The 21,771-nt window shown below is 42.2% G+C and overlaps 1 protein-coding gene across 4 annotated transcripts in view; it reads left to right on the top strand.

The window, feature by feature from the left end:
* Nucleotides 1-21,771, top strand: part of kcnh5b (potassium voltage-gated channel, subfamily H (eag-related), member 5b) — a 120,988-nt gene that overhangs the window by 42,497 nt on the left and 56,720 nt on the right. For all 4 annotated transcript variants that reach the window (XM_060925241.1, XM_060925242.1, XM_060925240.1 and 1 more), the window contains exons 5-6: nucleotides 8,395-8,513; nucleotides 11,540-11,932. In XM_060925241.1, the coding sequence (XP_060781224.1) occupies nucleotides 8,395-8,513; nucleotides 11,540-11,932 (512 nt within the window). The remainder of the gene's footprint in view (nucleotides 1-8,394; nucleotides 8,514-11,539; nucleotides 11,933-21,771) is intronic.

Here is a 21,771-nt window from a genome sequence, read left to right as displayed (position 1 = left end):
GACCTAAATCCCATTGAGCATCTGTGGCAAGACTTGAAAATTGCTGTTCACAGACGCTCTCCATCCAATCTGGCTGAGCTTGAGCTATTTTGCAAAGAAGAATGGGCAAAAATTTCAGTGTCTAGATGTGCAAAGCTGGTAGAGACATACCACAAAAGACTTGCAGCTGTAATTGTAGCAAAAGGTGGCTCTACAAAGTATTGACGCAGGGGGGCTGAATACTAATGCACATCATCACATTTTTCAGATTTTTATTTGTTTAAAATTTTGAAGACCATTTATCATTTTTGTTTCACTTCGCAATTATGTGCTACTCTGTGTTGGTCGATCACATAAAATCTCAATAAAAAACTTTTAAGTTCGTGGTTGTAAGGTGGAAAAATGTGAAAAAGTTCAAGGGGTATGAATACTTTTGCAAGGCACTGTATGTGAACCTTTGCTTTCAGTATCTGGTGTGACTCCCTTGTGCAGCAATAACTGCAACTAAACGTTTGCGGTAACTGTTGATCAGTCCTGCACACCGGCTTGGAGGAATTTTAGCCCATTCCTCCATACAGAACAGCTTCAACTCTGGGATGTTGGTGGGTTTCCTCACATGAACTGCTCGCTTCAGGTCCTTCCACAACATTTCGATTGGATTAAGGTCAGGACTTTGACTTGGCCATTCCAAAACATTAACTTTAATCTTCTTTAACCATTCTTTGGTAGAACGACTTGTGTGCTTAGGGTCGTTGTCTTGCTGCATGACCCACCTTCTCTTGAGATTCAGTTCATGGACAGCTGTCCTGACATTTTCCTTTAGAATTCGCTGGTATAATTCAGAATTCATTGTTCCATCAATGATGGCAAGCCGTCCTGGCCCAGATGCAGCAAAATGGACCCAAACCATGATACTACCACCACCATGTTTCACAGATGGGATAAGGTTCTTATGCTGGAATGCAGTGTTTTCCTTTCTCCAAACATAACGCTTCTCATTTAAACCAAAAAGTTCTATTTTGGTCTCATCCGTCCACAAAACATTTTTCCAGTAGCCTTCTGGCTTGTCCATGTGATCTTTAGCAAACTGCAGACGAGCAGCAATGTTCTTTTTGGAGAGCAGTGGCTTTCTCCTTACAACCCTGCCATGCACACCATTGTTGTTCAGTGTTCTCCTGATGGTGGACTCATGAACATTAACATTAGCCAATGTGAGCGAGGTCTTCAGTTGCTTAGAAGTTACCCTGGGGTCCTTTGTGACCTCGCTGACTATTTCATGCCTTGCTCTTGGAGTGATCTTTGTTGGTCGACCACTCCTGGGGAGGGTAACAATGGTCTTGAATTTCCTCCATTTGTACACAATCTGTCTGACTGTGGATTGGTGGAGTCCAAACTCTTTAGAGGTGGTTTTGTAACCTTTTCCAGCCTGATGAGCATCAACAACACTTTTTCTGAGGTCCTCAGAAATCTCCTTTGTTCGTGCCATGATACACTTCCACAAACATGTGTTGTGAAGATCAGACTTTGATAGATCCCTGTTCTTTAAATAAAACAGGGTGCCCACTCACACCTGATTGTCGTCCCATTGATTGAAAACACCTGACTCTAATTTCACCTTCAAATTAACTGCTAATCCTAGAGGTTCACATACTTTTGCCACACATTGGATCATTTTCCTCAATAAATAAATGACCAAGTATAATATTTTTGTCTCATTTGTTTAACTGGGTTCTCTTTATCTACTTTTAGGACTTGTGTGAAAATCTGATGATGTATTCGGTCATATTTATGCAGAAATATAGAAAATTCTAAAGGGTTCCCAAACTTTCAAGCACCACTATATTCACACAGAAGACCAATCGCTGGGTTCAATAACACCCATTTCGACTTACAGTTGAATAAATTCACAGGATAAGGCCGTAACATCAACATCCATGTGTTTATTTTTTTAAATGACAGCTCTGGTGATAACGGCATCACTGGGATCTCGAACATTCAGCAGAGCTATACTCGGAGCGATGGATTTCTGTACACACAAATGAGACTATCTGTAGGGAAGATGGGTTTTACTGGGGGTTTATAAATCATTAATACAGCACCATGGGAAAAAATCAATGAACTTTAACACCTTTACAACTGAACTGTACTTAATAGGCGATTACTGAGTCAGGTTTAAACTTCAGAAAGACCACTCCCGAACAGGGACGTCACTAGGTTTGAGAGACAGGGGTAGCTTAGCACCCAGAGGAGAAAAGGTATTGTGCGCGCGCAGCGCGCGCCGAACATTTTTCCGAGCACCTACTAAGGCTGTCAATCAATTCATTATTTCAAGAGCATCACACCTTGAGGACACACTTCCCACCATTTCTATTCTATTTTAAAATTGCTTTCATCATTTAATTGTTTGCTGAAGCAACTTCACCAGCTAAACTACAAAAATGTGAAAAAAACAACGGTAGGTGTCATGCATTCCTGCGCAAACTGAAGAGGGCAAGTGCTTCACAAATCATCATGTAAACATTCTACAGAAGACTCAATATAGCCTAGGTAAAGTTAAGCAAATGCAAACCACTGACATCAAATTACAATCTCACCGTGTGTGTCTGCAAATGAAAGCATAGAATTCTGACTCTCTGCAAACCCAACTCAATGGAAGCCCGCACCGCGCCTGCTGCAGAATGCCCGCGTAGTTTTTTAAGTCCTACTAGCCTACCACTCGACGTGACGCTTGACACAGAGCCAATGAGGAGGAATCATAACGATATTAATAATATTGCATTAAACAATAAATAAGCAAGCAGAAACTGTTGTTCGGATTAACTTGCGTTCTTGATGGCTCATGTTCAGTGCTTTACTGCCTTTGTTTTTTTTGGAAAAAAAAATAAAAATATAAATAATTTAAAAAAGGGCAAAAAATATAGGGTGGCTTTGCCATAAGATAGGGTGGCTGGAGCTACCCTAAAATGGGTCTGGCGACGTCTATGCTCCCGAAACATGAAGTACTGCAGTCTCCCTGAACACTTTTGTGATGATTTGGGTTTTGCCCAAGCAGCAAAACTGCTGGGGAGTGAGGGATCGTTGCTCAGTGTGAACACACACTGGTGGTCAGGGATGAGTGCTGTCAGGAGAAAGTTCAAGGGCGAAGGAGGGATTGAAACACAAAAAAAAGGAGGAAACTCTGACTTATCGCTTATGAGAGCGCCAACCCACCGTGAGCGTTCAGTCTCATTGCTTCAGTGCATGTCCAAAAAGTGTTAAAGTTAAAGCAGATTTTTTTTCAATGAACAATTTTCCCGTTGTGACGCTGTTTTGTTAACACCAATGTACAGTGCTGTGCAAAAGTCTTAGGCACCTTAATTTTTTTTCATACAAACTTTGCTTTCTGTTTTATGACTTCTACATTTTCGAGTCAGTACAAAAACATTTTATTAGTTTTCCAGCACAAAGTTAAATGTTACAGGAAAAAAAAAAGTTTGTATCTGAGCAGCATAAGCGAGCACTTTTCAGATTAAAAAAGAAAACATAATGAAGGCTGCTGGTGCAAAATGAAGACGCGAGTGTGACAGTCAAAGTGTCCAGAAGAACTGTGGCTGGTTCTGTAAGATGCTCAATAAAACCAACAGCTCATTTCCTTATTAAACTGGACTTCAGGGGGTGTCGTGGCTCAGGTGGATAAGGCGCCATACCATAAATCCGGGGACCCGGGTTCGATTCCGACCCGAGGTCATTTCCCGATCCCTCCCCGTCTCTCTCTCCCGCTCATTTCCTGTCTCTACACTGTCGTATCCAATAAAGGTGAAAAAAGCCCCAAAAATATCTTTTAAAAAAAAACAAAACTGGACTTCAGATGACTTTTTTTTTCTTAAAGGTGCCCTTCCACCAGAAACGTTTAATACTGGCTCTTTTTGAAATACCATAGTTCACTCCGAGTTGCATATGCATGCTGCATGTGAAAATGTAATTCTACTCCCATTCCGTGTATTAGCTTATGAAAGAAAATAGTCGGAAAAACGAGCAGATCTGAAAAAGCCATACGATCTTGCGTCACTTCGTAAATTAGTATTCATGGCCTCGCCCACCTTAGCTTGCGACCGCCCACGGGAAGGAATTTCGGATTTAAGCGCGAGGAGAGATAGCAGAGCCCATCTCGCCAGTAGCTAACGAAGAGGACCTAACAGCAAGTTGAAAACATGTCCGAACAAGTTCGTGCCTGTGTTATTTGTCGCAGTAAGACATCAACGTTGCATTTCTTGCCCAAGATAGAAGAGGTGAAGAAGAAATGGTTGGAATTTATCTTTGGAACGCCACCAGCGAAGTATAATGCAGCGTTAGTACTGTGTTCTGATCATTTCAACCACAGTGACTTTTCAAACTTCGGTGCCTTCAGTAGTGGTTTTGCTTCGAGGTTGTTTTTAATCCCTGGATCTGTGCCGTCAAAACGATCGACCACCAGCTCACAAGCTGGGAGTAAAACATGAACTTTTTGTTCCAAAATAGCATGTTCATATTCTCCACGTTAGCATGCATGACATGGTCACAAGCTAGGCAGCAATGAGAGTTTTCCACTTTTTCTGAGTAAAAAACGACCTTTTTATATTATGCCAAATCCGTTGAGATTTTTTTAAATTAATTTCGGGGCGTTGGGGTATGTTCCTTCATACTGTTCAAACTTTATTAACTCCAACGATGTTTACACATTATTTGTAAGTCGCCATCTTTAGTCTCGTTTAAATCTGGTTGAATGTGATGTAAAATTCGTGTTATCTGCATTGTTATTGGTCAAAACATTGACGTCGAGACCATAATAGCCAATCAAAACAGTTTTTACAAAGACACCCACATTCTTTTTTTTTTAAGTCACTCGTTCATTTTATTCGTTTGTTTGTTCAGTAAAAACCCAAACATTTGTTGAATTTTTCTTATTTCCTCGCGTCGCATCTCAATGACGTCAGCGCGCGGTATTTTTTCCCTTCGCGGTTTGTTCCTTCTCTCTCGCCGTAGTAAGACACCCACATCCACTTGTTCTGACCATAGACATATAAAACATATAAACATAGACGCCGCATTGAGCTGGTGGCCCCGTTGCTGGGATACGTCAGAGTGTCCGCCATATTTGATGTGGCAAATCTTCCCCGTAAACCAATGCAAGTAAATGGACTGAACTTCATAAAGCCCCTTTCTACAATAATATTTAACTCGATGCCTTTTATTCATCCATTAAGACACACACGTATATATTTGGGAAACAAACAGGCATCAAAACAACACATATAAGTTTTAATGTGATTGTTATAAATAGTGTGCGAAATACCCTGTACACTGCAAACTAGCGACAGATACGCGATAGATAGCTCAGGTAAGCTAATCAGTCAGCATACCGTAGCAAGCTACCAAAACCTGAGGCCACAATAACCAACCTACAAGACAGAATATGATAAATGATGGAAATAAAAAAGTACTGTTTTATTTATTGAGTCACCACACAGACCTACTCTCGTTGAATAAAGTGAGCTGAATGAGCGCCAAACTGAGTTCGGCCAGGTTCTAACGTCATACCAAAACAAAATACATCACTGATTCCTTCACATTCAGAAAGGTTAAAAACATTCATCATACGTTCAAAAACGTTCATCATAGTGTGGCACTGTATTCTCTCATTCTCACTGCTTATAACTCTACACCTCCCCGGTGGAGATGAGCTGGGAAACTGCAGACTGAAGGAACAGCTCCCTCTCTGATCCTGACTGTCTGACCTGTTCTGTCAAAATCCTTCATATTAGCCACAAAGTCAGAAAAATCTGTTCGTAAAATTACGTTATAATGACCAAATACAATGAAAAGTATTTTTCCAGTCTCACCTGTGAAAGGTAATCCCATGTGATCTTGTTTGGACGGTAAACCTGTTGGTACAGTTAAACGCAGCACATGAATGAGGCATCTTTATTCTCGGCTACTGTCTAGACGCTATACCAGAAACGGTTGAAGAATCTCCACTTTGCCACATCCAATATGGCGGCGAGGACGACGTATGATTCTACGCAGAATGCGGCGTCTATGTTTATATGTCTATGGTTCTGACTCACTGGAGGTAGCGTCACGGTGCTGTTAGCCAATCAGAGGTAACACGTTTACATGTCATGAACATTAATGAGTAAGAGCTGAAATCCTGTCGTTCTCCCGCCATCCACTCCTCCAGCAAACTAGAACAGCCTGAAACAGGAGAACCACAGCATTTTTTTTCACCAAAACCGGCTCACAGGGCATTCATTCATACTAGAGACCACCGCACAATTAATGAAAAAACGATGCAAGGGGACCTTTAAAGCAAAGGGTCGTCTCACACCAAATACTGACTTTGTTTCATTGATTATGGCTTACTGCTTACTGTTTATCGTATTTTTTAAAAATGTTGAAACATTTCATTATTTTTAAGCCATTTTTGGTCCACAGCATTTCTTTCCCTGTGCCTTAGACTTGCACGGTACTGTACTTTCACACCTCAAGATTCCGGTTTCGACCTGATTTTGTTTTCTATTTATATCCAATTGCATTGGAAATGTATGAAATGTCAGAGACATAAATGCTTGGATGAATTTTAAAAAAAACACACAAAAAAAACTTTCTTTCCTTAAATTCTGATGAGTCATATCTACTGATGTTGGCTGCCAGGTCCGTAGGCAGGATGATTGCGAATTAACCCTAAAGCTATTCTGTGAAACCAAAAGCTTTGGGTAGAATTTTAGAAACATAGCTAAAATAAAAACTGCTAACTAATGATGTTGAGAAACGAGTGTATGCTTTCATAACCTCAAGATTGAACTAATGTGAAGTGTTGCTGACTGACTGTTCTTCTTTCTCTTTTCTCAATAAATAAATAAAAGTCCAGTCCATGCAAGAGCGTGAGCTCTCCTGCTTTTAATGGAGATCAACAAGTACCCTCGCTCACTTTCAGTTTCTCTCAGTCTTTTTTTCAAGAACAACTTCTTTAATCATTGATGAAGTAGGAAGTGATGGAGGGTTACATCAAAAGCCAGTACTTCTTTGGTCTGCTGCCTGTACCGGTATGTAGATGAAAACTTTGATGCCTTATTGCTGACTCAGTGCCAAGTTTCCTCCACTTCAAGTCAAAGTCCCTTCCACGCCAAGATCTGGTCTTCCCAGGCAGTCTTCTGTCCCAGTACTACCCATTTCCTGAAGGCGGATGGATGCGGTGCTGATCTCCGATTTGTTAGTCCTCAGCCTCTCGCCTATTATATAGCTAGGGTTACAGTGGGGGGCTAGTCCTCTAGTAACTGCGAGAGTTTGACTCCCCTACTCGTATCTGTATTGCAGCATGCCTTGCCAGATGGCAGTAGGTACCATTTTTATGATATGCTTTGGTATGACCTGACTGCGAGTAGAACTTGCAATCTCCCAGTCGAGAGGCAGACATGCTAACCACTAGGCCAGCTCACGGTTCTTCCTCCATTTCAACCAGCCAAAAAAAAAAAAAGTCAGAAAAGTTGTAGAAATAAGGTGGTTATTGGGAAAGGTCTGAATGTGAAGTGTAAAAATAATAATAAAACTAAGACACGCCAGGAAACCCATGGGTCCATTGAGTCCAACATTGAGTACCAAAAAATGTCAGGATTCTAACAAGCAAGGGCAGTTTTGTTTTATTTTCCAAATTCATGTTGTATGGGGGCGGTACGGTGGTGTCGTGGCTAGCACTGTCGCCTCACAGCAAGAAGGTTCTGAGTTCGAGCCCGTTGGCCGATGGGTGCCTTTCTGTGTGGAGTTTGCATGTTCTCCCCGTGTCTCCATGGGTTTCCTCCAGGTGCTCTGGTTAACCCCCACAGTCCAAAGACATGCACGTTAGGATAATTGGTGGCTCTAAATTGACCATAGGTGTGAATGCGAGTGTGAATGGTTGTTTGCCTCGATGTCTCAGCCCTGCGATGATCTGGCGACTTGTCCAGGGTGTACCCCGTCTCTCGCCCGTAGTCAGCTGGGATAGGCTTCAGCTTGCCCGCGACCCTGCACAGGATAAGTGTTATGGATTATGGATAATGGAAACGAAAACTATCTTCCAGCGACAGTTCTTGCCTGATCTCAACCATAATTGTGTGTAAGGTTTCATCCAAACAACAGCTTCTGCTGGTTTGCTGAGATATAAAGGTCATTTCTTTGGCTCAGCTGGAGAACGTTCTTTGATGCATGGAGTTTTTTCAAGGCTCTCATGATTGATTGATTTGCTGATACGAGTCAAGTAAATTTTTTTTTTTTGTTAATTTTCCTGAAAGAACAAACATTTAAGGGATTCTCGAGTCCCTCTGACCCTTGGAGAACTGCTGCAGATGGCATGGCTGAGGTTAGACTCTGAATTCCACTCACCATGATGTGTTGGATGATGTTATATTTCATGTACTGCTGCAGGCTGGACGAAGTTCGCCAGGCTCACCCGTGCCCTGACCAACAGCCGGAGCACCAACCAGCAACTGACTCCGATGAGCAAGCCTGACGTCAGCTCCTACAAAACCTCCCGACTCGCAGAGGTGAGTGCGTGTGCACACATGGATACGGTATATACGCCATCAGAAACAAGTTCCTCTTGACCTTGGCTCATGAAATATATTGAGATAAATGTAAATGAGGTCAAATGCCAGAACTCCCCTTGAGCAAGGCCCTTAACCCTCAACACTTTAGGTCTATGCTTAGTTTAGTTTAGGTAAAAGTGTCTGCCGAATAAGTCGGGGAAATTGAAGTAATTGTGCTCCCAAGTGGTACAACTAAGGCCCTGTCCACACGGCAACGGATCCAGGTGAATCTGATAAAATTGTTTATCGTTTCGGCCTGGCGTCCACACGGCACCGGCGTTTTGGGTGCCCCAAAACGAAATCTTTTGAGAACGGGTTCCAGAGTGGAAAAATCTGGCAACAGTGCCGTTGCGAAGTCGTCTGGATGAGTAGAACGGATTTGTTTACGATGACGTCACAACCACATGACAATCCCGCCAGCAAAAATAGGGAAAAAAAAGGAGCGATCTCGCCTCTTTAGATGTTGGTTTAAGTCCGACAATACATTCCTCAAAAAGGGCATAGAAGAACAAAGTAATCCATCAACGTGTAGCATTCAGTTTATTCCGGACCATTAAAGAATTCTGGAGGATCTCAGAATGTTGACGTACCGGCTTCCATCTACCCCCGTTCATTCCTCTCTCTCTCCATCTACGTACCCCCGTTCATTCCTCTTTCCGCGTGTCCATTCAAAAAACGAGCACGTGATTTAAAGGGACTATAGCCATAGGGCAGGGAGTGAGAAGGTGTGCGCGTGTGACAGTGACAGGGAAGAACCTAGGCTCATGCTCGCCCTGAATTTCTCTTAAAGTGAAGGCAGAAGAACGTTCAGCGCCTGGCCAGGCTTCTATGTATTAATTTACATAGATCTTTTAATATGAAATATAAATAAGTGTCTTAGACAATAGATACTATTTTACGCTACTGATTAATAATCAAAACTTTATGTGGCTGATGCTACAGAAGAAGGGGTTTATGCGCATGCGTCCTACTTCTTCTATTGTTCTGGTGTCTCCGATGGGACCGTCTTACAGCGCACGTAGAGGTGTGGCATGTGTATTGCATCGTTTTCAGCAAGCGTTGCGTTGCCATATGTACCTGATATTTTACTGATCCGTTGCCCATGTGGACGCGATATTTTTTTAAAAAAAAATCTCGTTGCCGTTGTCGTGTGGATGTAGCCTAAGTATTCTCTGTATTGTTGGGAGAATGTGAGCCATTCATGACTCTGAAAAGGATTGCATCGTTGTTGATTTCATGTCAACGATAGTGATGGTCGGTATTAGGGGTGGGCAAAAATATCGATGCGGCGATATATCGCGATACTTTGTCTTCCGATTCAATATCGATACTCAAAATATGAATATCGATATTTTTTCAAATAATAAATCATGTTTCAGACGGGTTTGTCAATCCAGTACGACTTCCGCACCTCCGCTCCGCAAGGTGTCGCTGTGCCGCTACCTCACTGCAAGGCACACTTCGTCTTCTCTTTTTTTCCCGGCGGTTGCAGTGAGGAAAAAAACAAGCAAGCATGGCTGTTAACGTAAACCTAGAGACGCCGCCGAACTTTAAGGCAGATGTTTGGAGGCACTTTGGATTCCAAAGGAAAGGAGAAAAAAAAACAAAACAGTGAGCCGGACAAAGAGTACGCACTTTGCAAAACCTGTTTCGCTCCAATTAGATATTCAATTTCTACTGCAGGTGACATAATCAGCTCTCAGAGGAGCTGTCTCACCTCTGAGCATGCTGACCAGTTGCTCTTCCTGAAGAAGAACATGCAGTTTTGAAATGTGTGCTCACAGTACAGGTTTGGATTAAACTTTACACAAGTACTAAGCACAAGTTAAATGTTCTCAGGTATATGTTCTCAAGTTTACAAAGAACAAATTGATATTAGTGTTAGCACTGAAATGTATGTGCAGTCTGCAGTGCAAGTTTTAAGTTTTCATAAAACAATTCGATTCTGCTTGTTAAGCAGCACTGATGTGTCCATGCTTACAGAAAAGTTGATAATACTAGCACAGAAATGGGAATTTTCTGTATGTTGTAGTGAAGCGACTCTTGGTTTCGCCAGCAGTGGAATAGAGACAAATATATGTCTGGCAAGAGTGTGTAGTTATGTATGTGAAATGTAATTTTACAGTGGTCAATAAATTCTGATTTTCTTCAGTGACACAGATATCGTGATGTGGTTGAAATTTCTTGCAATATATCGATTATCGCTGAATCGCTGTACCGTGATATTATCGTTATCGTGGGCAAAATATCGCCATAGTATCGTATCGTGAGGTATCTGGTGATACCCAGCCCTAGTCGGTATCACAGACAACTTTGTTCAATGGGGAAAACGATGCTCTCATCCTGTAAAGTTGAATCAGCAGTAATTCGGAGGAAGCGTGTGTTTGCTGTTATCATACAATCATCAACTTTCAATTAGCGCAGTGAGGACGACTGACCTAACATATATACACACAGCATTATCTTACACCACTGCACACAAACAAAGCTACAAAGGACAAAGTTGTAACAGAACCACAGATGCACACAAGGACATTACTGTAACCGTATCGCACACTTTCCCCAGCTCGCAGTTTGCCTCCGCCATGTCCATCTCCTGAGCCTCACTAGCAGATAGTCATTAATAATTTACACTCTGTCTTCTCCACCCCTGTGTCTCTCTGTCAGAAAAAAAGGATGGGCTGGACTTTTATACCTTTGTGATGTGTGTGGGTGGTGTGAGCTCTTGGTGTTCTCTTTCAGACCCTTTAATGAGGGGCAGGAGGATGATTTCAGTAGCTTGTGAGATTTAGCGCTGACTATCTTGTAATGTTTTATCTCATGTGAATAGTGAGTGGGCTCACAGTTCCTCTTGTGTGTTACAATTTTTTGATGCTCTGTCCATAACACATGCTTCTCCCACACTCCATCTGTTCACTTTGCTCATGTATTTATCTTTTTGGTAATTTCTATGCATTCATGTTAAGAATCTTGTCTTCTCTCAGGTGCTTCAGCTTGGTTCAGAAATCCTGCCTCAGTACAAGCAGGAAGCTCCCAAGACGCCACCTCATATCATCCTCCACTACTGCACCTTCAAGACCACGTGGGACTGGGTGATCCTCATCCTCACCTTCTACACGGCCATCATGGTGCCCTATAACGTCTCCTTCAAGACCAAGCAGAACAACGTCACCTGGCTGGTGCTCGACAGCGTCGTGGACGTCATCTTCCTGGTGGACATTGTGCTCAACTTCCACACCACATTCGTCGGGCCCGGAGGCGAGGTCATCTCTGACCCCAAGCTGATCCGGATGAATTATCTCAAGACCTGGTTTGTGATAGACCTGCTCTCCTGCTTGCCTTATGACATCATCAACGCTTTCGAGAACGTGGATGAGGTCAGTATTAGTAGGTTGCCTCAGCATGGTCTCTTGAATCGACAGAATCTCAAGATTGCAAGAGAAAGTGATAGTCAGGCGAAGGCTCTGTGCCTGTTTTGGACATCGACCCTTCCGTCTAGTTGGTCCAATAATTTGGAATGTCATTCCATTAAAGTGATGTCTAGCTGTGAAACGATCTTCTCAAAACCACAAAGATAAAAAGGTCGTCCCTGTTGTGGGGCTGCCAGTCCTCTCAGACTGGCTGTTCAAACGGAATTTAAGCATCAGGATTTGCACCACTCTGGAAAGTCTAGTACCTTTTGAGATTAATGCACAGAGAAGAAAAAATGAAATAATAAGATCCCAAGGCCCCGAAATAATAAGATCCCCAGTAACACGGGATAAAAGTATATTTTAAGAGTATTTCGAGCATCCAAATGAGTAACGAGTATGATTAGACTTGTTTTGTGGCATCCATGTCGATGCCAGAGGTGTAAAGTTTGACTTGTTCGTTCTGAGATGCTTTTCTGCTCAACACCGTTGTAAAGAGTGGTTATTAGCTCATCCGGCCGACAGGAGATGAGTTTATGCCATCATGTGTTGTCCATCCGGCGGCGTTCACATTTCATGAAAACCACTACTTCTCTCTCAATTCTTCACTGATTTTTATTCTTTTTGGCAGGAAGGTAGGTCTGCCTGGGGTGCATATAGCTTCTACCCAGATTTGCATAATTGCAATTAATAATGAGGATATGGAGTAAATAAGCTCTAACGAGCAGTTTCCACGCAAATCGCTTCTTCTCCCTCAATTCTTCACCGGTTTTGATTCTCTCTGGCATGAAGGTAGGGCTACCTAGGGTACATATAACTTCGACCCAGATTTGCTTAATTGCAATTATTAATGAAGTTATAGACGAATTAAGCCTTAATGAGCAGTTCAACAAAAATTGCTTCTTCTCGATCAATTCCTCGCCATTTTGGATTCTTTCTGGCAAATAGGTAGGTAGTCCTCAGGTGTATATAGCGCGTATGTACAACCCCGATTCCAAAAAAGTTGGGACAAAGTACAAATTGTAAATAAAAACGGAATGCAATGATGTGGAAGTTTCAAAATTCCATATTTTATTCAGAATAGAACATAGATGACATATCAAATGTTTAAACTGAGAAAATGTATCATTTAAAGAGAAAAATTAGGTGATTTTAAATTTCATGACAACAACACATCTCAAAAAAGTTGGGACAAGGCCATGTTTCCCACTGTGAGACATCCCCTTTTCTCTTTCCAACAGTCTGTAAACGTCTGGGGACTGAGGAGACAAGTTGCTCAAGTTTAGGGATAGGAATGTTAACCCATTCTTGTCTAATGTAGGATTCTAGTTGCTCAACTGTCTTAGGTCTTTTTTGTCGTATCTTCCGTTTTATGATGCGCCAAATGTTTTCTATGGGTGAAAGATCTGGACTGCAGGCTGGCCAGTTCAGTACCCGGACCCTTCTTCTACGCAGCCATGATGCTGTAATTGATGCAGTATGTGGTTTGGCATTGTCATGTTGGAAAATGCAAGGTCTTCCCTGAAAGAGACGTCGTCTGGACGGGAGCATATGTTGCTCTAGAACCTGGATATACCTTTCAGCATTGATGGTGTCTTTCCAGATGTGTAAGCTGCCCATGCCACATGCACTAATGCAACCCCATACCATCAGAGATGCAGGCCTCTGAACTGAGCGCTGATAACAACTCGGGTCGTCCTTCTCCTCTTTAGTCCGAATGACACGGCGTCCCTGATTTCCATAAAGAACTTCAAACTTTGATTCGTCTGACCACAGAACAGTTTTCCACTTTGCCACAGTCCATTTTAAATGAGCCTTGGCCCAGAGAAGACATCTGCGCTTCTGGATCATGTTTAGATACGGCTTCTTCTTTGAACTATAGAGTTTTAGCTGGCAACGGCGGATGGCACGGTGAATTGTGTTCACAGATAATGTTCTCTGGAAATATTCCTGAGCCCATTTTGTGATTTCCGATACAGAAGCATGCCTGTACGTGATGCAGTGCCGTCTAAGGGCCCGAAGATCACGGGCACCCAGTATGGTTTTCCGACCTTGACCCTTACGCACAGAGATTCTTCCAGATTCTCTGAATCTTTTGATGATATGATGCACTGTAGATGATGATATGTTCAAACTCTTTGCAATTTTACACTGTCGAACTCCTTTCTGATATTGCTCCACTATTTGTCGGCGCAGAATTGGGGGGATTGGTGATCCTCTTCCCATCTTTACTTCTGAGAGCCGCTGCCACTCCAAGATGCTCTTTTTATACCCAGTCATGTTAATGACCTATTGCCAATTGACCTAATGAGTTGCAAATTGGGGGGCGGCACGGTGGTGTAGTGGTTAGCGCTGTCGCCTCACAGCAAGAAGGTCCTGGGTTCGAGCCCCGGGGCCAGCGAGGGCCTTTCTGTGTGGAGTTTGCATGTTCTCCCCGTGTCCGCGTGGGTTTCCTCCGGGTGCTCCGGTTTCCCCCACAGTCCAAAGACATGCAGGTTAGGTTAACTGGTGACTCTAAATTGAGCGTAGGTGTGAATGTGAGTGTGAATGGTTGTCTGTGTCTATGTGTCAGCCCTGTGATGACCTGGCGACTTGTCCAGGGTGTACCCCGCCTTTCGCCCGTAGTCAGCTGGGATAGGCTCCAGCTTGCCTGCGACCCTGTAGAAGGATAAAGCGGCTACAGATAATGAGATGAGATGAGATGAGTTGCAAATTGGTCCTCCAGCTGTTCCTTTTTTGTACCTTTAACTTTTCCAGCCTCTTATTGCCCCTGTCCCAACTTTTTTGAGATGTGTTGCTGTCATGAAATTTCAAATGAGCCAATATTTGGCATGAAATTTCAAAATGTCTCACTTTCGACATTTGATATGTTGTCTATGTTCTATTGTGAATACAATATCAGTTTTTGAGATTTGTAAATCATTGCATTCCGTTTTTATTTACAATTTGTACTTTGTCCCAACTTTTTTGGAATCGGGGTTGTAGCTTGCAACATTTATTGCGCAAGGTGGCCCACTTTAGATCGTTCCTTCTGGACTAGACAGGGCCGGAGTAAGCTACACCGTCATTGACAGTCTTGTTTGCGTTACCGCAGCCTTCCTGTCAGCTCGAACCACCCCAGCCATTCTCTTCTGATATCTCACATTAACAAGGTGTTTCTGTTCACAGAAGTGGACGTTTTTTGTTTATCGCAACATTCTGTGTACAGAGTCTGTCAAGAGCCTGTTGTGCATGAAAATCAGGAGATCAGCAGTTTCTAAAATATTCAAACCAGCCCATTTGGCACCAACAACCATGCCAGGGTCGAAGTCACTCAGATAACGAAGATTTTTTTTTCCCCCTATTCTGACTGTTGATGTGAAAATTCACTGACCCTTCTTGATCTGTATCTGCATGATTTCATGCTGCCACATGACTGGCTGATTGGCTGGTTGCATTAATTAGCAGGTGTGTAGTTGTTCCTGTGAGTGTATATTTCTTTTGTCCAAAATGTCCAGAGGTGGACTAACTATGGAGACTTGCAGTCAGGCCTTGTTAAGGTTCTCCTTGTTAAGCGTTTCACAAATATTCTGAGCACAACAGCGATTCAAGATCCCTTTGGACGAGCAGAGAATTGTCTTTTGAGGTTTAAACTGCAAGTCTTATTGCATTGATTTACCGATATTAGGCGTTTCAACGATCTGGGCGACTGAAAATCCTCGCACAAACCCTCAGAGTCAGAGCTCTTTCAGCCTCCATCTTTCCCCTTAACGAGCCCAGCCTCCACTGATTGTGACATTTCTGGAGCTGTAGGTGATCACTCCCAGGGTGGAGCATTAGCCTTAGCTCGAGTCAGCGTGAGCTTTAGCTCAAGTCTCACTGCAGAAGGTAAGTGCAGAAGTTTGCACACCCTGACAAAATGTTCCATCATTATTGCAAAAAACAAAATGGTCTTTAGGTTCAGTTGAAAATGGCACATTTTATGAAAAATAATACCAAAAAATGTTGGTTTTACAACATCAAGCTTCATGTCTAAAGCTAAAATTCTTAGAAATTCTTTAAAAAAAAAGCTGAGAAGTCCTTCAGCAAGGCCCACATTGACGCTGTGCTCTGACCCCAGCTTCCTAACCAGTACTGTCATATACAGTGTAACAGGCTTTCGTCTAAACGGGGGAACAGGGGCGCTGCGCCCTCTTACTCTCGGCGTGCGCCCCCTTACCGACTCTGTGAAAACATCCCAGCAACACTACGTGACAATGTGTCTGATCATCAAATACGTTATAATTGCTCCAAAAATATTCCAATCATAGTAGATACACCACCAGACTGTGCAAAAACAATCCGAATTGGCGTTTTCCAGACTGAGGCGCCATGTTTAGTTGTTTACTTGTTGCGGCTGCTCTCGCGAGATTTGACATGTTACATACAAGGTCAGCTGACTTGTAGAGCGAGATTTCTCGAGACTGAATGACCTTTCACCCACCGACGCGGGAGCTTTTGACAGAAGTAGTTCGCGAGTTGTTTTTGTTGACACTTGGGCATTTAAAGATGTCATCCCGCGGCACGAAACGGAAGAAAGCCAAAGACTGTCCGGGGCAGAAGAAGATTACTTCTTTCTTTTTCAATGTTGACAGACAATTTGTTACAATTTCCCTCTCAGATAGCCTCAGAATGTCCCATTGGAGCATTTTTCAAAGGCTTTGCACGGCGGGGGGGGACAACAACCGGCACCATCTCCCCCCCCCCGCTTCGCTCCCTCGCCATGGTGAGCGCCCTCATACTAAATTTTTCTATAAAAAACCCTGCAGTGTATATATGTGACAAATAAAGGCTTCTTCTAAATTTTCTGTATTTTTTGCACCCCAAAAACACAAATAAGACAAAACGTATTGCTAGCAGAAAGACATTCCTCTGTTGCGTTTAACAATTATGGTGAAACAGTGTATTTTACGATATCATGGGTTAAAAAAACAACAACTAATAACCTGAATTATAAAGTCTGCCAACCCCCCACCCCCCGAAAATATAAATCTTCTTTCTGAACTTGTTGCTTTGATAACTGCCTCCAGCCTCTTTCATATCAGCTTTAATGATTGCTCGGCAAATTTCTGCATGTTCCTCCTGACATGCCTTTGATAACTCTTGTTTCAAATCTGGAGGCTGAAAAGTTTTTCAGTTTCTGCCTTTTGTTTTGGATCAGTGTCTTTTTACAGGATCCAAGCACATTTAAGTCAAGTCAAGTTTATTTGTATCGCGCTTTTAACAATAGACATTGCCGCAAAGCAGCTTTGCAGGATTTTAATGACTTTAAACATGAGCTGATTTTATCCCTAACCTATCCCCAATGAGCGAGCCTGTGGCGACGGTGGCAAGGAAAAACTCCCTCAGACGACATGAGGAAGAAACCTCGAGAGGAACCAGACTCAAAAGGGAACCCATCCTCATTTGGGTGATAACAGACAACGTGATTCTAACAGTTTTAACATGAAGTCAGTTTTGTTGATGTTATAAACTCTTCATTGATGGAAACTTGAGTGCAAAACTGTTCATGACAACTGCAGTCCTAAAGTTAGCAAGACAACTGTAGTCCTCAGCCATAAAAGCATTACTGTAAGAGTCCAGAGCGTCCTCCAAGTGCGACTTTCAACTGTCCATATGGGCCGTCCTCTACAGGAGCGATGCGATGAGACTCCAGCCAGACGTAGGGCACCAGGATGGATCAGGCAGGTCTGAGGAGCAGAAGAGGTCAGCATCTCGATCTCAGGATTGACATGTAACTCAGAGGGGGAGAGAAAGAGAGAGAGAAAACAGGTTGTTAGGTATGCCCAATGTCACCTGATGAGTAGGAGCAGTATACATTTTGCGCTGAGTGCAAGCAGGGACTCCGGCAAAACTAACTACGACAGCATAACTAAAAGGGGAGAGCCAGAAGGTAACACAGGCATGAGGGAGCCCCGGGACAGAAAGCAGCAGCCACTACACCGTCAACAAACCCGAGTGAGCAAGCGAGTGGGGACTGACAGCATCCATACATCCCAGTTTACCAAACACTGTCTGAGGACCCTCCAGATCTACACCTTTACCTCATAAACACTATTAAAGCCTCGGTCACAACCGGCCGTACGTGCTCCTATGGCCGGTCTACGTGCAAGAAACGCACGGAGGGCGCACGTGTGACGTGCTGATTTTCGAGCCGTAGACCGGCCGCAGAGGTTCTTTGTCATGTCAAACAAACTCTACGGCCACTTACGTTTTTTTCAGGTTGCAAGACAAACTTACGGCCAACGTGCGTCTTTCTCCACGAACAAAAAAAACGCAGCGATTTGGGAAACGCCAAAAATCGCACGGCCAAAAAATCGTACGTCCGGTTGTGACCTAGGCTTAACACAAGGCTTGACTAAACAGATGTTTTTAGCCTAGACTTAAACATTTCATTTGTTTTTGTTGAGAAACTGCAAACGCATCTTTAAAAACCATTCAGGATGCATCCTTTTACCTCGAGTCCTGTGGAATATTTCTGATTTGGTTGTTTTGTATGAAATTATGGTGAAACGGTTAGACAGTGTGTCATCGCGGGATCAGTCACAGCGGACTGAAGAGAACCAAAAACCTTTGCTTTATGAGAAATCATTTGAAGTCAGGAGTTTAGATGTGAGCAAATAATTTACGAACTGAGGGCTGTTTGAGTTTCATCCTGCTGTATAGACACTCTGTTCCTATGGGAGAAACAATCAGAGTGTTGAAAACACACGCACAGATTAACTCCCAAAGCAAACCCCTTCTTTAATCTTTACCCCCACGTCCGATCACAAGAGCCTCTTTTCTTGCAGCCTTCCCATTTTGCTTTACAAAGTTGAAATGGGATGTATTTAACCGTGAAAGGTGCAACACAAACATTATCGTTCATAGCATTTAATCGGTCATGTTTCTTCTTCATAGCTGTGTTCAGCGAGCTTGTGTCACCGTAGAATATTTCACAGTTTTCTGAAAAGGCTAAATCAACAGGGATCAAGGTGAATGCACTGAAGACTGGAAGGTTGAATTCAAACCCCAGAGAGTCGTGAGACCCAAAACCTTTCACTCTCAAATGCAGCCAAACTCGGATTTGATTTTTTTTCTTCACTTGCTCTGAATAGAAATATTTATTCATCAAATGATGGAGAAGAATGATGCCGAGTATCAATCAGCGAGACCAGCATCCTTTTCATGTCATTAGCTCATCTGGCCATAAGGCCGATAAGCTATTGCCATGGCATGGCGTCCGTCATCTGTCCGTCGTCCACAATTCAGTTTGTTTACATCTTTGTTTATTTTCAGTTAAATCGTGTCTCCTCCCTCAGTTCTCAATGGATTTCAGTTCTGATTGTTTTATTTGAAAGAACTCGACCTTCTGCACGAAACTTGATCATTGTATTGTCAATTTTTTGCTAACAAATTAGTAATCAGGTCAACTTAACACATTTTCTTCTGTCTAGAATTGTATCTCCTCTCTCCTTTATCATGCAAATTCAGTTCTGATTGATGTTTTTGGTAGATCTTCCCTCGGGGAATAAAATTTAGTCCTTTGTTGATTTTCCTGTGGTAAACAATTTGTCGTGGAGGTTGGTCCTCTCTCTCTCTCTCACATTGTCACATTTCAGTTCTGTTTGATGTTTTGGTCATTATGGTTGTTATCCCCAGCATAGAAGTTGTTTGGTGGGGGGATATAGAAATGGGTCCCTTCCTTCCATCCGTCCGTCCGGTCACGTTTTCGTTTCCGGGCCATATCTTTTAAACTACTGAGGATATCTTCATGAAACTTTTGTATACATATCAGACCCTCCAGGATTTCGCGATGTTGCGATTTGCAACTTCAACGCATATTCAACCAATCCCTGCAAATTCAGGGCGGTGTTGCAATTATATCTAATCACCGCAACTTTCCCGCAAATTTGACCAATCGTTGGCGTCGTCTTGAGGTGATGTCGACAAACTAGCGAGCAGTGTTGCCAGATTGGGCGGTTTTAAGTGCAATTTGGCGGGTTTTGAACATATTTTGGGCTGGAAAACGTCAGCCGTATCTGGCAACACTGCATGTGCGAGTCAGTGTTTATGTAGGCTTAAATTCTGTTACTGAAAGTGTGTTATGTTTACAGTGAAGGACTGTGTGCACTTTTTTTTTTTTTACTTAATACAAGAAATTAATGGATGCCAACATTTTTGCCAAAATGGTATTTTATTTTCCATTGTTTAGGCAGCTTCAGCATCATACTGTGAGATTCTGTTCAAATTGTTTTTTTTTCTTCTATGAAGCCTGAGCCATTTATTTTATTAGTTTATAATTATTGTTTAATTTAGTCTTCAGGAGAGACTGCCTGCACACAGTACTAGCATTAATAGTTTTTTTTTCTTAGATGAAAGCTGAGGCATTTATATTATATTTTAAGGTAACTTCATGTTGTGCTGTGAGGTTCTATGCACTTTAGCTTTTGAACCAACAGGTGCATTTGGATAAGTAAAGCCTATTTTTCTGCATTTTTGTAGTCCTGGTAATCTTTTATATTGGTAAAGTTGTTTATAGGACCATTTCTCAGTGTCTTTGTTTTTTTTAATCAATAGTTTTTCAGTAATAACTTAATATTTAACATATCACTCAATTTTAATCAGAAAAAGAGAAAATCGCAACAATTTCTCGCAACTTTCACTTCCTCCCGCAATGTAATCACAACAAAAACCTAAAAAACACCGCAACTTTCATCGCAATTTTTTGGAAACCCCCCCCGCAACATCAGACATTTTAGTCCGCAACCATCACAAAAACGGCCCGTGAAATCCTGGGGGGACTGACATATGAAGCAACATGTGAACTGGTGCGTTTTGCTATTTTGGATTTTTGAAAAAAAAAAAAAGTATTTTTCAAATTTTTACATAGAAAATAGATTCTGACTTCATTTCTAAGAGCAATGTTCGTTTCCAGAGCATATATCCAAAACTATTCATGATACGGATTTGAAACTTGGTATACATGTTAACAAGATGACGTAGATGTGCCTTTTCATACTAAGAAATTTGAGAAATTTTAATTTTAGTCTTGGGGTAGGTTTTGTTTCCCGAGCAGAACTTGAAAACTATGAGTGGTATGGTGCTGAAAGTTGGTATATGTGTTGATTAGGTAATGTATATGTGCTTTTTGGTACTAAGAAATGTGAGAAATTTTAATTTTTAGCTCACCTGGACCAAATGTCCGGTGGGTTTATGCCATGGGCTGTGGAGGTCCGTGTAAAGAGGTCGGGTTGGTTTCCTGCAGCAGAACTTGAAAAATGTGACAAATAATATCTTGGTATATAGTTGGTACACAGGGCGGGGGATATAGATGACTCTATTCTTGTTTTTATTCATTTCTAGTTACATATTAATGTTCATGAAACAAGGCAGTTCCTGCTGTCACCTATTACAGCTCTGAATAATCGTTTCCTCACCAGGCTCTCTTTTTCTCTCTCTTGAAGTTAATAATAAAGAAAATGAAGTCCAGCTTTTCATGTTATGCAAACATTAAACAACAACGTGAGAAACTCCTGTGTTCTGAAGATGTTACTATAGAAACGATCATGGATTAGAGACGAGCTCATTGATATAAACCTGCGCTTTATGGCTGCACTACTCTCAGAGCTGCTGTTATAGAAAACGAATCAACACCTTCTGACCAATCACAATCCAGAATCAAATATCTAACATCATCTCTGAGTAGCAGTGAAGGGGGAATGGATCATAGTGTCCCTCATGAAGCTGGGAGTTTTTGAGTTCAAACCCGACAACCGTCTGTTTTTCTCTTAAACATTCTGTTCTGC

The sequence above is a fragment of the Neoarius graeffei genome, chromosome 7 (assembly GCF_027579695.1).
Source record: "Neoarius graeffei isolate fNeoGra1 chromosome 7, fNeoGra1.pri, whole genome shotgun sequence".
Lineage (NCBI taxonomy): Eukaryota > Metazoa > Chordata > Actinopteri > Siluriformes > Ariidae > Neoarius > Neoarius graeffei.
This window is presented reverse-complemented; position numbering and strand designations above follow the sequence as displayed.